Source organism: Callospermophilus lateralis, chromosome 17 (assembly GCF_048772815.1).
Source record: "Callospermophilus lateralis isolate mCalLat2 chromosome 17, mCalLat2.hap1, whole genome shotgun sequence".
Taxonomy (NCBI): Eukaryota; Metazoa; Chordata; class Mammalia; order Rodentia; family Sciuridae; genus Callospermophilus; species Callospermophilus lateralis.
In genome coordinates this window covers 54625848-54643135 of record NC_135321.1, presented here as the reverse complement: position 1 = coordinate 54643135, position 17288 = coordinate 54625848, and the positions used below count along the sequence as shown (strand labels likewise).

The 17288-nt window shown below is 40.6% G+C and overlaps 1 protein-coding gene across 1 annotated transcript in view; it reads left to right on the top strand.

Annotated features, from left to right (window-relative positions):
- Window positions 1-17288, top strand: part of Lama1 (laminin subunit alpha 1) — a 151464-nt gene that overhangs the window by 128711 nt on the left and 5465 nt on the right. The window contains exons 49-60 of the mRNA XM_076836593.2: window positions 2594-2744; window positions 3642-3786; window positions 4314-4455; window positions 7910-8024; window positions 8204-8374; window positions 10491-10642; window positions 11304-11489; window positions 12878-13013; window positions 14370-14482; window positions 15307-15496; window positions 15962-16120; window positions 16683-16836. Of these exons, the coding sequence (XP_076692708.2) occupies window positions 2594-2744; window positions 3642-3786; window positions 4314-4455; window positions 7910-8024; window positions 8204-8374; window positions 10491-10642; window positions 11304-11489; window positions 12878-13013; window positions 14370-14482; window positions 15307-15496; window positions 15962-16120; window positions 16683-16836 (1814 nt within the window). The remainder of the gene's footprint in view (window positions 1-2593; window positions 2745-3641; window positions 3787-4313; window positions 4456-7909; window positions 8025-8203; window positions 8375-10490; window positions 10643-11303; window positions 11490-12877; window positions 13014-14369; window positions 14483-15306; window positions 15497-15961; window positions 16121-16682; window positions 16837-17288) is intronic.

Genomic DNA, 17288 nt, shown 5'->3' with positions numbered 1-17288 from the left:
TCAGCCTCCCAAACAGCTCTCGTAAATGCTTAAAGGTTACTACAGAATTAACCACTGGTTCTAACATTTCTCATTGAAGTAAATGTGAATAAACCTTGTATTTAATTAACATGAATAATCTGTGTATTAGTTAAGAGTGGCTATCACAGTAGTATAGTAGCTTGCATGGCTGACTTTGATACAGATCAGTCAGCTCTGTCTTGGGCCTTTGACTGGTTGGGATTTGATCCCCAGTAGTCTGGTTCTAGGGTTTGTGTCTTTAGTCACATGAAGCTAATTGGCCAAGAAGTAGAGCAATGGAACATGCTTTTAGAAAGCCGCACATTTAAGAACTAAACCATAGTTTCAGGTATACAAGAAATTGCAAGATGGAAATTTTTAGGAAAATCACGACTGCAGGTAGCAATAAATGTGAAACCTGAGGTCTCATAAAACCTTGATGTGTTTTGTTTTGCTTTATTATTGATGGAAACAATTTCTTTTTTTTTTTTTATAATGATGACCATCACATTCCACTATCCTTGCTAATGGGAGGATTAGATTAATCTTAGATAGGGAAGAGGGGTGGGAGTGAATAGAATCAAACTTCTTTTTTTTTTAATATATTGTTGTTTTTTTTTTAATTTTTATTGTTGGTTGTTCAAAACATTACATAGTTTTGATATATCATATTTCACACTTTGATTCAAGTGGGATATGAACTCCCATTTTTACCCCGTATACAGATTGCAGAATCACATCAGTTACACATCCATTGATTTACATATTGCCATACTAGTATCTGTTGTATTCTGCTGCCTTTCCTATCCTCTACTATCCCCCCTCCCCCGCTCCCCTCCCCTCTTCTCTCTCTACCCCCTCTACTGTAATTCATTTTCTCCCCCTTATATTTTTTCCCTTTCCCCTCACTTCCTCTTGTATGTAATTTTGTATACCCCTGAGGGTCTCCTTCCATTTCCATGCAATTTCCCTTCTCTCTCCCTTTCCCTCCCACCTCTCATCCCTGTTTAATCTTCTTCTCATGCTCTTCGTCCCTACTCTGTTCTTAGTTACTCTCCTTATATCAAAGAAGACATTTGGCATTTGTTTTTAAGGGATTGGCTAGCTTCACTTAGCATAATCTGCTCTAATGCCATCCATTTCCTGCAAATTCTATGATTTTGTCATTTTTTAATGCAGAGTAATACTCCATTGTGTATAAATGCCACATTTTTTTTAATCCATTCATTTATTGAAGGGCATCTAGGTTGGTTCCACAGTCTTGATATTGTGAATTGTGCTGCTATGAACATGGATGTAGCAGGTCCCTGTAGTATGCTCTTTTTAGGTCTTTAGGGAATAAACCGAGAAGGGGAATAGCTGGGTCAAATGGTGGTTCCATTCCCAGCTTGATGGAAACAATTTCACTGGTTATATATACAACCCTGCTTGGAGGTGTGGAGGTGAGGCTTGTTGATATACTCTCAACTGGGCAAAGTCCAAAGTCATAACTAAAACCCATCATCATCCGAGTTCCACTCTCAAGACCTATTATATTCCAGAAAAACTATTTTTGATAGAAACATAATTATGATACATCCAAATTAATTACTTTGCAATTGAATAGTGAGTCAAATCAACCTTTTGAGGTATGTCAGGCAGTGGGGTGAGGGTGGGACAAAACACACTGGTCTGAGAAGTGCTTTGGGCCATATTGTATAACTCTAGAAATCCACACATCCACCTCAATATGATCCAGGGCTTTAGACTCATCCTGCAGATTTTTGAGGATGTCAGTGATGCTTTGCAAAAATGATCCTTCCAGGACATAGGCACATATTTGTTTTTTATTGCAATCCAGTTTACCTGGTGTTGGTTTAAACTAGCAGAGAGTAATAAAAGCCTATATAAAAACTATTCTGAAAGCACCAGAAGTAAAAAAGGACATTGAAGGAAATTAGGGCAAACAAACAAACTTATATCTTTGACAAGCAGAAATATTTGTAGGATTATCCTCCTGTGAAGAAATTTCTTTTTACTGCAGTAAACTCTGCCTAATTCTGCCTTAACTTTCTTTTCATTATGAAGCACCTGGACATTTATCTTGCATAATCTCATGGCGAGTATATTTTCAGATGCAGGTTGAGCATCCTTTATTTGAAATGCTTGAGACCAGAAGTGTTCTGGATTTAGAATTTTTTTTCAGATTTTGAACATTTGCATATCTATAATGAGATATCATGGGGGTGGGACCAAAGTCTAAACAGGAAATTCATTTATGTTTCATACACACATTATACCACAGTGTGAAGGTCATTTTGTACAACATTTAAATAATTTGGGGGGTGAAACTGTTTCATGGTATGGAATTTTCCACTTGTGGCAGTATGTTGGTACTCAAAAAGTTTCAGATTTTGGAGCATTTTAGATTTCAGATACTTTAGATTGCGGAGGCCTATATTGTGGTTTATACTTGTTATTGAATAATGGAAATAATAACTCTACCATGATTCTGCAAAAAATGATTTGGAGGAAGGAAAACTTAGTAGCTCCAACTGTTTGTGCTCTTTCCCCTCCTGAAAATGGGTAGTATTTCATCTCTTCTCTTTTGCAGCCCCCAGAATGAAGACTCTTCCTTCCATTTTGACGGGAGTGGATACTCTATTGTAGAGAAGACACTCCGGGCCACTGTGACTCAGATCATCATGCTCTTTAGTACCTTTTCACCTAATGGTCTTCTTCTCTACCTGGCTTCAAATGGCACTGTAAGAGTTTACAGGGCGGCTGGAAATGGTGGTGCATGTCTGTAATCCCAGTGACTCAGGAGGCTGAAGCAAGGGAATCCCAAGTTCAAAGCCAGTCTCAGCAACTTAATGAGACCCTGTCTTGAAATAAAAATAAATAAATAAAAGAGGCTGGGGAATGTGGGTCAGTGGTAAAGTGCCTCCTAGAATAAATCCCCAGTGTACCTTAAAAATAATAATAATAATAAAGAGTCTATGGGGCACTGAGCCCTCTTTATATGTACATTTAGATTGATGCAAGATTATTTATTCGATGAAGATTTGCTAAAAAACTGATATAATATGTACACATGTATGTCATACAATTTTTCCATTTAATATCATTTATTTATTATATTAACACAAACTCATGGAGAACCTTTGGAAAATGCAGAATAACATGAAGTAGAAACACACTTTCCAGTCATTGTAGATAGCAATTAAAAGCTAATTCTTAAATTTTAGTTTAAACACTATCTTGCATTCATTGTGACCACAGTGGCCTTCTTTGAATCTCATCCATAGGACTTCATGTTGCCCTTTGCATCTCATTACTAGTCATCTTTGTCTCTCATTCTTCAAGGTTTATTTTTAGAACTGGCCCATTCGTCATTTTAAATGAAAAAGACACAAAGAATCCAGATCTATTACTGAATTGTGGATTTTGATAGCAGTGAATAGTGTTCATTATTATTTGGGCAGTGTTCTAGGAAGCCATGAAGGACATTTTTTAGTTTTGTAGAGTAGACTTCTAGCTATGGGGAGAGATCCAGTCTTTCTGGTTTGACTTTAGAAGGTGTTCGCCACACCTAACTTGAAGGGAAAGGAAGTTTGGAGATAAAGACATGGCTCTCAGGAATTCTGTTCTCTTCCTTACAGAAAGACTTCTTGTCCATTGAGCTGGTCCAGGGGAGAGTTAAAGTTGCAGTTGACCTGGGTTCAGGACCTCTTGTTCTTATGACAGACAGACGGTATAACAATGGAAGCTGGTACAAAATTGCCTTCCAGCGAAACCGGAAGCAAGGTAGGTACATGGATACGCTCACCTGATGCTGGTAGCTCACATAAGAATAAACATCTTTCCAAAGTCAGCAGTCTTTACTCTATGTTAGTTTCCTGGGTATACTTGAGTGACTTTCCTGCCCATCACCTTAACCCCACTGGGGCATGACTACATCCTTGAATGCAACTCTAATTGAAAGCCATTCTTGTCCTTGGAATGCTAAGCAAGAGGAGACACACATTGTTGAAAGAATAAATAATTCTGTTTGTGATTTCTTTACTTCACATTAAATGCTGGATTGAAAATAAGAATCCAGCCAATTCTATTTTCTTCCACCTACCTACTGCATCATCTAAAAGTGTGTATTCTGGATTTGTTGACCTTCACAAAGAGGATTTGCTCTTGTCATTTAATAGTCAAGAAGCTGGTTCAGGTTTGCAGAATTCAGAAGACTGTCTTTGTAAATCAATTTATTTAGCGAAGTTTGCATTTTACTTTACTGAAGAAAGCAATTTTTATCTTATCTCATCCTTTTAATCTCCCTTTAGGACTCCTAGCTGTTATTGATGCATATGACACTAGTGATAAGGAGACCAAGCAAGGGGAAACTCCAGGACCATCTTCTGATCTCAATCGACTAGAAAAGGACCTGATTTATGTAGGCGGAGTACCTTGGTCAAGAGTTGTAAGGTATGATACTAAACTGCAGAATTTTTGTGTCCCTAATTCCCCACCACATTAGTTTTCTGAGCTGCTATAACAAAGTACCACAAATTATGTGGCTGAAACAGTACACACTTACTCTGTCCCAGTTCTGGAAGGTATAAGTCTGAAATCTAGTCATCGGAAGCAGATCTGTTCTATTCTCCCCACTCTGGTAGCTTCCGGCACTCCTTAGCTTGTAGATAGCATCTTACCTATGACTTCACATCATCTTCCCTCTGCTGTGTCCTGTGTGTCCAAGTTGCTCCTTCATAGTGGCACAATAGTCTTATTGACATGACCTACCCTAACGGCCTCATCTTAACTTGATTACCTCTGCACAGATCCTGCTTCCAAATAAGGTCACATTCACAGATATTGGGGGTTAAGACTGCTGCATCTTTTAGGGGAACACAACTCAACCTATACAACCCAACTTTTTATCTGAAGTACTCTATACCACATTAGTTAGGAAGTAAAGCAAGCCTTCTGTGAAATATGTAGTGATTTTCTACTTATTGCCTTTAGTACACCTAAAAATTGTTAACTGTGCAGTATATACAGACACTCCACTTTCTGTCACACTGCATCCTCCTCTGTAGGCTTTTTAAGAGTAGTAAAATCTCTTTAAAGCCAAAAAAATGTTTTTAAAATATGAAACCAGCCTAGGGGCCCATGAACAGATGAGTGGATAAAGAAAATGTGGTGTATATATATACATATACACACACAATGGAGTTTTACTCAGCCATAAAGAATAAAATTGTATCATTTGTGGTAAACGGATAGAACTGGAGAACATATGCTGAGTGAAATAAGCCAAAGCCAGAAAGTCAAGGTTCCCAGGTTTTTTTTTCATATGTGGAGACTGGGGGCAGAGGAAAGCATTTGAAAAAAGAGCAGTTTCATGAGATCAGTCAAGTAGAGGAAGGGAGGTAAGAATGGAAGGCACAGGGAAGTACTAGGAAATGAAATCTACCAAATTATGCTATGTCCATGTTCAAATATACCACAGTGAATCTCATATATATATATACATATATATATACATATATATATATACATATATATATACATATATATATATATACAATATACTCATTAAAATAATAAATAATAATAATAACAGAAGAAAAATCAGTAAAGCAGAGTAAGCAGATAATGGAGAGGGAGGAAGGGAGGGAAAGAGAGGCTATGGGAGGTGAGAGTGATGAAACTATGTGCATGTAGGAACATGGCATAACTATCATGTATAATTATACATGTATAATTGTATAATAATGATAATGAACCACTATCATGTATAATTATAATGCACCAATAAAAACAAGTTACTAAAAACAAAACAAAACATGCTTTCCATCAACTTATCTGGAATCTGTCCCCCTTTGTGCGATTACAGTGAAAGATGTATGTGACTGTTGAAAGATCATCAGGAATTTGGATGAACGATGACAAAGGAGGGGACATTAGGATCCTTTTCTAACACTGATTTGTGTTTAACTTTGCAACTTGAATGATTTACATAAACTTCTGTGGTTCTTTGTCTTCAGTTTTATAGCTTTGAAATGTACAAATTAAGTTCTAAGTTTTATTCACACTATTAAAAAAAAAAAGTCACATGTGAAAGGCCTGCAGTCAAGGCCAGGACTGGGGTCATCAGATGTCCAAACTGGATCCCACAGCCCAGTGGTTCTCTAATGTACATTCCTAGCCCTATTATGCCTTGTACCCTATTGCGTTAGTCAGCTTTCCATAGCCATGACAAAATAACTGAGATAATTGACTTTAAAGGAGGAAAGATTTATTTTGGCTTACAGTTTTAGAGGCTTTAGTTCATGATTGGTTGGCCTATTGCTTTTGGATCTCCTAGCGGGAAACACATAGTGGAACAAAGATGCTCACCTCATGGCATCTGGGAGGCAAAGGAAACAGGAATGGCTGGAGTCCCAATGTCCTCTGCAGGAGAACACCCTTAATCACCTAAGTGCCTTCCACTGGGCCTTACCTCTTAAAGGTTCTGCCATTTCGCAGTAGTGCAACAGGCTGGTGACCTGCCTTCAACTTCCAGCCAGTAGAGGTAATATAAGATTCAAACTGCAGTGCCTATCTTGTAAGTCAAGTTCTTTCACAGAACCCTGACACACAGCAGTACAGCTTTTCCAATTGTAATGGCTAAGCAGCCCAGATCCACGTCTTCACTTCCTCCTTCCCTATGCAAGAACTCTCTGAAAGTTCCAAGGAGGATATTTTGTAACCACAGTCACCTTCAAAATGAATACATCTAAACTTTAGGGAAGTCAGTCTCTTGCCATGTCTCAGCTCCCCATCAAGAACAGAGCCAGGACTAGAAGCCCGTCTCCTGATCCCATCCTAGATCTCATTCCCTGCCATTGTGGGATGGGGGTCCAGGGGTGGAAGGCATATTTCTATAGCCACAGCTGTGACATAGTTCATGTGCACTTTGCATACATGACACAAATTGTAGACACTGGAGAAAAGGACAGAAGCCCAAATCACAGGTGTTCATGGTAGAAAGGACGTGGGATCATCAAGACCAGCTTCTTCATTTACATGGGAAGAAACTGAGATCCACAAGGCTTGAAGTATTCACCCAAATCCTGTTGTTGCTAAACGATCCACAGCTGGTTGCTCACCATGGAGAAAAACAGTCAGGGGAAACATGGAAACCATGTTACTGCAGACTCTTATGTGATTAGCTAATGCCCAAGACTATGCTCAGAGATATTCAGTGGTCTTCATATTTTGGAAAGGAGAGCCTGACCCTGACCAGGAGTATGGCAACTTCTGTTAAGATACATGTGGTTTGAATTGGAGGCTAATTAATAAGGATTTGGATAATCCCAAACATTATCAAATGCAGTTATTTTCTTTGGGACAAAATTCCCGAATACGTAGTAAAGACAGTGGCCAGTGATTTCTCTCACCATCTGATCCTAGGAAGTCACTTTACCCACACTTGCCCCCAGGGTTCTAACCTGGGTGGAGACTGGTTTGCCATCTCTGTGCTATAACTTCCTCATGATGGTGCTTGACCTTTCATAAATAAGTTACTCCATGTATGTATAATATATCAAAATACACTCAACTGTCATGAATATCTAAAAACAACAAATTTTTTTTTAAAAAACCTGCCTGTGTATTAATGAGTATGTTTAAATTGTAATGGCTACAAGGGTTCCCCTTAAAATAGTGAACATATTTTTTTTCATAAGTAGCCACCATGTAGCCAAACTGACTAAATTCAATCCTTGCTCTAGTCCTTAGGAGGTGTTGGTTCTTATAGGAAGGCCTACACACTTCTGCCGTGATGTCTGGAACAGGTTTTCTATGTGCGTAGGCCCATTTTCTATTCTGTCTTTCAAAAATGGAACTATAAAACCTGACTTCATTGCATTTGTTCTCTTGTCCTTCCCTCTAGGAAAGGTATCACCAGCAAAAGCTATATGGGCTGTATCAGGAACCTGGAAATATCCAGATCAACCTTTGACTTGCTCAGAAATTCCTATGGAGTGAGAAAAGGCTGTAGGTTGGAGGTGGGAAACATTTTCATCCGTATTGGAATGCATTTCTATAAATGGTCCTTGGTTTATCAACATGCTGATGTAACTAGATCTCAGCCCATCGGGTGGATAGAAAAGAGATGCGACGGAAGTGGGCAGAACCCTCAGCCTGCACATGGGAACTTACTGTGTTCTCTCCCTTCTTTGACCAGCCTATCCAGAGCGTTAGCTTCCTGAGAGGCGGCTATGTGGAGTTGCCACCCACGTCTTTGTCACCAGAATCGGAATTGCTGGCCACATTTGCCACCCAGAACAACAGTGGCATCATCCTGGCTGCCCTCGGCAGGGATGCCGAGAGGCAGAATCGACGTCAGGCACATGTGGTGAGTAGCCTCAGTGCTTAGGAAGGACATGACTTCTGGAAACATCTAATAGAAAATTTCTGACTCATAAAAAATGTATTATAGCTGGATCCCAGTTCTTTACACATATTCACTCTCAATAAGTGAAAGTTACAATCACTGAACATCTCTCTCTTACGAATCGGTGATTTCGTGTATTGCATAATCCATCTTCCATGTCTAGTAACTGAGAAAAAAGGTATTTGCTGCCTGCCTACCTCTAATTAAAGCTACTCCAGATGGCACATACCAAGTTTTCTTCCATATGTTATGGTTGTTACTCTTCATTCTAAGGCTAAAACAGAAAGTACTTACATTCTATTTGGATCAAAATTATCTTTAGGGGACAGAAAGAGGAATGTGGCTTGTGAGGAACACAGGGACTAGCAGTGGGAGGGGATGATGGTTTTTCATATTTTTATTCCTTTTCAAGAGCATAGGAGATATTTTACCCTATCTTCTGCTCAAACTTGTGTGGCATCTAATTGGAAGAGACATTAAGAATACTAATATGCCATCTTAATGAATTCAAACCCACACACCTGCTCTACTGTGCAAGGTAGATGCTACTTCCTTCTATTTTACTAAGTAAATTAGTTTAAGCAGCGCACACCTATAATCCCAGTGGCTCGGGAGGCTGAGGCAGGAAGATCAAGTATTCTTAAGCCAGCCTCAGCAAAAGCAAGGCACTAAGCAACTCGGTGAGACCCTGTCTCTAAATAAAATACAAAATAGGGGTGGGGATATGGCTTAGTGGTCAAGTGCCCCTGAGTTCAATCCCTGGAACCAAAAAAAAAAAAAAAAAAAAAAGAAGTTTAGAAAGCCTAATTAACCTAACCAAAGCTGTTAGGTGTCAGAGTCAAGACTGGAACACGAGTCTGCAGACCCCAAACATGGTATGAGCCACTGAATGAAGGACTGATGATGACTTGAGACTGGTGTGTGTGCTTCACCAATCAATATTTTTTTTAATGGAGGTGAAGTTCATATAAGCTAAAACTAACCATTTTCAAGTGAAAAAATTCACTACAATTTAGTGCATTCACAGTGTTAGGGAAACCACCTCCTCTGTCTAATTCCAGATATTTCCATCACCTTTGGTGAGCAAGGAGGTACTTCTCATCTCACCCACCCCGGACAACCACTGGGCTTTTCTCCATCTCTATGGATGGACTCTACCTGTTCTGGATATTTTATGCAAATCAAATCACACATGATGTGATCTTTTGTGTTTTTACTTAGTGTGTTTTCAAGGTTCCTCCACTCTTGTTTACAGCTGTGTGTATACCCCACTGTTCATCACTTAGTTCATTGACGAACGTTGGATTATTTCTGCTCTTTGGCTCTTATGAATAATACTACCGTGAACTTATGCATATAATTGTTTAAGTTCCTGTTTTCAGTTCTTCTGGGTCTATACTCATGAGTGGAATTTCAGGTCATGCAGTAATTCTGTGTTTTACTCTTTGAGGAACTGCCAAACTCTTCTTTTTTCTCTACTGATCTTCGTAGGGTTACTTTCAATTCAAAATTTTCTTACATAAAGAAATGGCATCCTGCAGTGCTAGTAAAGTACACTTAAATGCTCACATTCCAGTTCTGCTGGTGGTTTCACAAATTGTTACACCTCTTTTCAATGCAGCAGAAGAGTTTTAAACATTTTCAAACCCTTCAACCTCTTAATGTCACTTGTAGAAATATTAGAAGGCAAAAAAAATCTTAATTAAATGTTCACATGTATGGTAATAAAAAATTAGCAATGGCTTAGAAGTTTCATTAATAAAAAGACAAATCACAATATCTCAACTTGTTTGTACATTATATAGCAATAAATATTAAGTCCAAGGCTATGTAAAAATAAATCTTTGACAAGGTTAGTGATGATACATAATGCCGAGTATAAATTATATTAACTAGGATTAGAGTGTAATATAAAAACTTTAAAGTAGTTGTGAAAGATGGTGAGATTCTTGAGAAACTATTTGTTTGCTATTGCTATTCCTACATTATCTGCATAAGATGAGAATGTTAATATTCTAGTAATGCATTCTGTATGGGAATGTATTCTAGTAATGCCTTTTGTTTGCAATCTCCCCAGCCCTTCTTTTCCATCATGCTGGTTGAAGGCCACATTGAAGTACACGTGAGTTCTGGGGATGGAACCAGCTTGAGGAAGGCTCTCTTGCATGCTCCCACGGGCACCTATGGCGACGGACAAGAGCATTCCATCTCCTTAGTTAGGAATCGGAGGTACTGTAGCACGGCAAGGCATTTGCTTCAGGAGGATAAAAGCTCTCTTGTTAGGGTACCCTGTGCAGTTAAATCAATGAGATAATTAGTATTACATCATTAACAATCAGAATCTTTATCATTTTAGAATAATTCTAGAAACTTGCTTGAATACTTCCTTGGAATCAGTTTAATTTGCTTTTCAGTGAGATATTTGTGGAATATTCACATGTGATCAACCTTCACCTTGCCCTTGACTGAGGCCCAATATAAACTTTTACATTGGATTAATTCTGCAGCAGGAAATATAGTATTAATAGACTGTATCATTACTATTGAGTAATAGTATTATATCAACACTCCTGGGTAATTCCTGCAGAATGGAAGACCATGGGTTTTAAAAGCACATAAAACATTTTTATCATAGATAGAAAAGTAAAAAAAAAAAATGTAAGTATTCACTAAAAAGCAATCAAATTCAGTGTTTAATAGCATTTCATTCATTTCTGGAGGATTATAAGCTTTAATTTTTAAGATTCACCTTTTTTAGCACACAATATTGTATTAAAATTTATTTCAGGGGAAATTTATTATTTGGGAAGAGCTTGCTGGAATTATACATTTAAATGGAGCCAGTTTTTATTAAGTTTGAATCATTTTCTTTTCTCCTTTGTTCTTTTAGAATTATCACTGTCCAGTTGGATGAGACCAGTCCTGTAGAATTGAAATTGAGTGCTCTGGCAGAGAGCAAGACAATAAACATATCCAACCTATACATAGGAGGGATTCCTGAGCATGAGGAGATACCGATGCTCAAAATGAGGAAATCATTCCAGGGCTGCATTAAAAACCTGATCTTCAACATGGAGTAAGTGTAACTGGGTGGTACCTTCTAAAGCAGGTCCCATGTTTGAGCTTAGGACATTTTTCTTGGTTGTATCTGCTCATCCCACGCTGGAAAACTGAGACTCTGAGCTTGGATCTAATTTTGCTCTTTGAGATTGCCTAAAATACTGCAAGTTCTTAATAACAAATGAACCCTGTTGATCTATCACAAATATCCTCCTCCAAAATGGATTTTATTGGATTAGAATGATGGACAGATGTGATCATACATAGTTCATTAAAAAATCATTGAACATTAGCCACATGAGTTTGTCGAGGTTAACATAAGGTTAGCTAAGGTTAACACAAATTTTCATTGTGAATTTGAAAGAACATAGAGATTTTATGATGCAAGTTTCTTGTATTGATTGCACTGCTTTGAAGGAGCCTTTTACAATAGAGCTGCTATAGCTTCAGATTATTGATGTCTCCCCCTACATAAGTTTATGTAATTAAGAACTGGGAGTCTTCAATCCCTTTGTGGAGCTTGTGGTGAAGAAAAGAATTAGCCTGTGCCCATGAGCTGTTCCTTCTCGCTTGCTCTCTGCCTTGGTCTGCTGCTGATTAGAACAGAAACTGAGCATCAGGAGACAGGGGCTCTGACCTGGTTGAACCTCTAACTTGCCTTGTGACCTGAAAGGACTTGGATCTTTCATAGTCACAGTGTTATCACCCGGAGAGTTAACTCTTAGGAGTCCCTGAAATTGGTAAGAGTAAAACACCACATTGGCTTCGCCCAGTTACAGTCTCAGAGCCTTGGTTCTGTGGTTTGTACATTTAGAACATTACTCACTCAGTGGCTGCTCATTCATTGACTCATTCATCAGGCATCGCCATGCTCCTGAAAGCCACCAGGTTGTGGACTTGATAGGACTGAAACATTTCTCTGTGGTTCATGGCCATGTCCTGGAGCAGTTCCAGAGGGATCCAGGCAGACACCGAACACGCTGCTAGAGCTGCAGAGTAAAGGGACACGTGACAAATGTAGCTCATGACCACCTGACAAGGGAAACCTGCAAGTGAAGAGTCACTGTTTAGTGGAGGTCACCGTGCAGCACCGTGGGACTCAGAGACAGAACTTTGCCCCGAGGCATCCCAGCCAAGAGGGGGGTGACTGAATTGAGGCATGTTCAGGAATGAACAGGTCTCCAATGTGGGAAAGGGGGTCAGGGGTAGATCCTCACTTCAAGCAGAAGAAACAAGACGATGTATGAGATGGTCCGTGTCAATGACTCGTCACTGTGAAGGATGGTCAGTGTGGTTACTCTGTGAGAAATATGTTAATGGTTTAATTGCACAGTAATCAGTTGACGTGGGTTCCTGTGTTGGTCTGTAGCATCTTAATTTTGACCATTTCTTGTTTGTATGTAGACTTTTGGATCTCACCCGTGCAGTTGGCCATGAACAAGCAGACTTGGACACCTGCTTGCTTTCAGAAAGGCCCAAGCTGGCCCTTCATGGAGAAGACAGTGAGTTCCTGCCAGAGCCCTCAACTCTACCACATCCTGTAAGAGTGATTTTTTTTTTTTTTTAATAGTATCAGCCAGGTCCAGTCAGAGAGAGTCCACGCCAGGGGAAGTAAAGATGGGACTCGGTCATAAAGATGTTGGGAAAGCTGGAACTGGAGCCACGAAGCAAGGGGAGGAGGTCGTCACCAGCCCCCAGGAGCTTGGGACACCTGGTGGGAACTGAGCCTAAGGGAGGGCACCTGAAGATGGTAGGGAGGGAAGAATGCTCCAGCGTCTCCTCTGTCTGCCTTGTAGTCTCCAGGCAGCGCCTCTCAATGGCAGAACATCTGGAAGTCATTTGTCAAAGGAGCCTGGGAATGTGACTCCCAGGGATCATCCTTCCTGTGATTGGGTTCTCCCCTCGAGGTGATTTTAAAACTTTTTAAAACAGCAGAACAGAGAACAGGGGGAGAAGGGTGCTCTGAGCCAACCTAGAGGTGACACCACCCGTGGTTTTGGCTGCAGGCCAGAAGGCGCAGGCAACCTGGCTGGGCTGACATAGATAGCAAGTTCTTTTGGCAGCATTTCTATAATGCCTCAATATCACTTTAGATGTAGTTGGGGAAATGTGAAAATAAGTACTTAATGTAAGCCACCGTATACATTATTGTTGCTAAAAAAAAGAGAGAGAGAGAGAGAGAGAGACTTGATTCATTGGGGAAAAGCCAGTTGTTGTTCTTTTCACTTTCTCCCTTCCTGATTTCTCTATTTGGCTGGCAGGATGTACTTTAATAATTTAGAAGATGGCCCAGTTATTCAAAATGCAGTACCTTCTAAGCAGGGCCTGTTTGAGTTCAGGACAGTTTTCTTGGTTATATCTGCCAATCCCAAGATGCAAAACTGACATACTGGGCTTCACTTGATTTGGGGTCAAGATGAAGCGCTGTGAGGCAGCCAGTACCTGTCCAGGCACCCTCCCTGGGTGCCCCAGTTCTAGGGGTCCTTTTAACCCCACTATTTAAACTCAAGGCCCCATAAGTCCTATGGGTACTTCCCTCTCCCAGAACTGTGCTGGCCACAGTCACCTTCAGGGTCATCCAAAGAGACTAAAGAGAGACAGCAAGGCCTTTGCCCCCTGGGCTTGATGAAGACGATTGGAGGGACTCGAGTGTCACTATAAAGGCAAGTGAACTTGGGTGGATGAAGATGAAAGAGGTTCTAATCACATTCTCAGAGAAAAGGGGCTGTCAAGTGTTATTTCAACTAACATTGATTTGAACCTGTGCAGACACGCTGGTGCTCGCTCCTATTTGGGTGCAATATCTTCTCAGAGATTTTTTTTTTCCCCCTGAAAGAATACATCTGTGTTAATATTCTGGCAGCTGTGGCTGAGTGTCCCTCTGTGTCTCTTGCAGGAACAGTGTGCAGTGGACATTGCTCCAGGTTATGTGCCTGGGGCTTACCAGTTTGGCCTCTCACAAAGCAGCCACTTGATGTTGCCTTTTAATCAGTCAGCTGTCAGAAGGAGGTAAGTAGTGTTTTTTATTTATTTTTTTGATACCAGGGATACTGAGCCATATCCCTGCCCTTTTTATATTTTATTTAGAGACAGGGTCTCACTGAGTTTCTTAGGACCTTGCTAAGTTGTTGAGGCTGGCTTCGAACTCTCAATCCTCCTGCCTCAGCCTCCCAAGCTGCTGGGATTACAGGTGTGCCCCACCGCACCAGGCTAGGTCTTATTCTAAAGACCCTCTGAGATGTCTCACTGCCAGGTGGAACAGGGAGATGTGGTGACATGTGTCCTTCTGAAGGAGACTTGCCCAGGTACAACCTTCCAGTCCTCCTGCAGTAGCTCCAGCTCCCAGCCTGCCCCAGGTGGAGATTCTGGACTGTCAACCTTATCAAACCCCTTATTTTAAAGCACACTGTGTTTTTTAAAAAACAGATCAAAGATTTTCCTACCCAGCTGTGACAGGTCTTGCTCCTTTTTGTCATTCAGATCTCAACTGAAATGCCATCTTGTCAGAGCTTCCTCCTAACTGCCCAGCACGGTCCCCAGTCAGCCTCTCTGTGACCTGGTTAGGGTTCTCATATGTTTCTGGCATTAATTTCATGACAGAAGGAGCCTCCCCCTTGTTACTGCTTCCTCCTAGAACAGTTCCTAGCAGACAGGGATCAGTAGCTATCAATTAAATGAATGGATGCACAAATGGATAAAGAACAAATGCCTCTCACTCTTGAGATGTCAAGTATGGATGCCAAAACAATGATTGGGTTCTCCCCTCAAGGTGATTTTAAAACTTTTAAGAACAGCCTCTGTCTTTCTGATGCTGAGCTCTTGTTCTCCTCCAGGCTCTTGGTTCAGCTAACTATCCGGACATTTGCCTCCAGTGGTCTGATTTACTACATGGCTCATCAGAACCAAGTGGACTATGCCACACTCCAGCTCCACAGGGGCTACCTCCATTTCATGTTTGACCTTGGCAAAGGCCGAACCAAGGTCTCTCACCCCACGCTGCTCAATGATGGCAAGTGGCACACGGTATGTTCTAGGGAGGCTCATGGCTACCTGTTCTGAGCTTTATTCTATTGATCTCTGGTGCTCACTCCTTTTCCCTGGAGGAAACTTAACGCCTGTTATTCTCTAGCTTGCCTTGTGTCTGATATGTCCCCCAGAGAATGGAAGCTCCTCTGTGGTAGGGCTCTTTTTCTGCTTCCTGAAACACCCCCAGAGCCTTGCTCAGTACCCAACACCTAATGGATGCTCAGCAAGCATCTGCAGGATGGACAGGAGGTATCAACAATGTAACGCTCTCTGAAATACAGTCTGCTTCCCATCTTCTGCCAGGTTTAGCCTGTTCTCAACAACAACTGCAAAATCCAAGCCATCCATTAGGGTTTGTTTTTCCAAGCTATTACAGCTATAAGGAATATATATTTCAAACATGTATCTGTTGAAGGTTTCTCAGATTGCTTAAAAATTATGGATATTTTCATCCTGCTGTAGGTCAAGACAGAGTACTTTAAAAGAAAAGGAGTTATGACTGTTGATGGCCAAGAATCCCCCATGGTGACCATGGTGGGAGATGGAACCACACTGGACGTGGAGGGGATGCTATACCTGGGAGGCCTTCCCTCCCAGTACAGGGCCAGGAACATTGGAAATGTAAGCAACATTCTCTGCGTGGGGTCCATGTTACCTTTGTTATGGTTTTGTTTATTTTGTAGAAGAACATAATTTTGTAGGAGAATGTAATTCTTAACAAGCTAAAGTTTATCATCTTTAAATCATCTTGTTTGAACCTGGCACTCATCTGCAAGGTGCAGACCTTTTCAATCATGTTCATAGATATTGTATTGCAGATTCCCCTGAAGCCCAACCAGCTTTTCCTCTTATTAGTTAAGAACATTTCACTTTCCACAGCCACTTAGTCCCAAAACAATTCAGGAAAACCCAGAGAATTTGTATTTGCACATAGTGTACCCAGCATTCTTGATTTGCACAATATTTCACTAAAATAATAGAAAATGCTTTCACTGCATTATTAGCAAAGATACTCCGATGGCAGCTTTAAGTTAAATGTTCATGTGAAGTATTATGGTAATTAAGTTTTAAAAACCAAAAGACAATATTATAATGGGTTTTATTGAAATGAATTTAAGGAAGTACCAGAACAATTTGTCCTAGCCTTATTATAATCCTTGCTCTCCCATATCCTTTGATTTAGATCACCCACAGCATTCCTGCCTGCATTGGTGAGGTATCAGTTAACAGCAAACAGCTGGACAAGGACAGCCCAGTGTCTGCCTTTGCAGTAGGCAGGTGCTATACCGTGGCCCAAGAAGGAACTTTCTTTGATGGAAGTGGATATGCAGCTCTTGGTATGTATTATCAACAGTCTCAAAAGAAATCTTAGGGATTGATGTATATTCTAAGATGACAAGGATCCAAGACAGGACCCAGCTGGGTAGGGCCCAGGAAGACCATATTTAGTTCATTGTTCCTGGGTATTTCTGATGTCTCACCTGTTCATGTAAAAGCCTCCTCAGGTCTTGTGTGCTGCAGATGACTGAACGGGACTGGACTCCTGACAGAGGGCAGACAGTGGGTACTGGCTTCCCCATACTCTCACCAAGTAGCCATAAAGCCCATTTACTGTCCCGAGTTATAAAGGCCTTTGAATTAAAAATCAGCTACATGAAATATCTAGATCCTCAGTGCCCAGGGGTTGTAGCAGGAGTTGGACAGGGAGGGGGAAGGGAGTATAACTTCACTTAGTGCTTCCTGTCACCTCTGAGGCTCAGGCCCCCCTCCATGATTTCAGCTCCCCTGG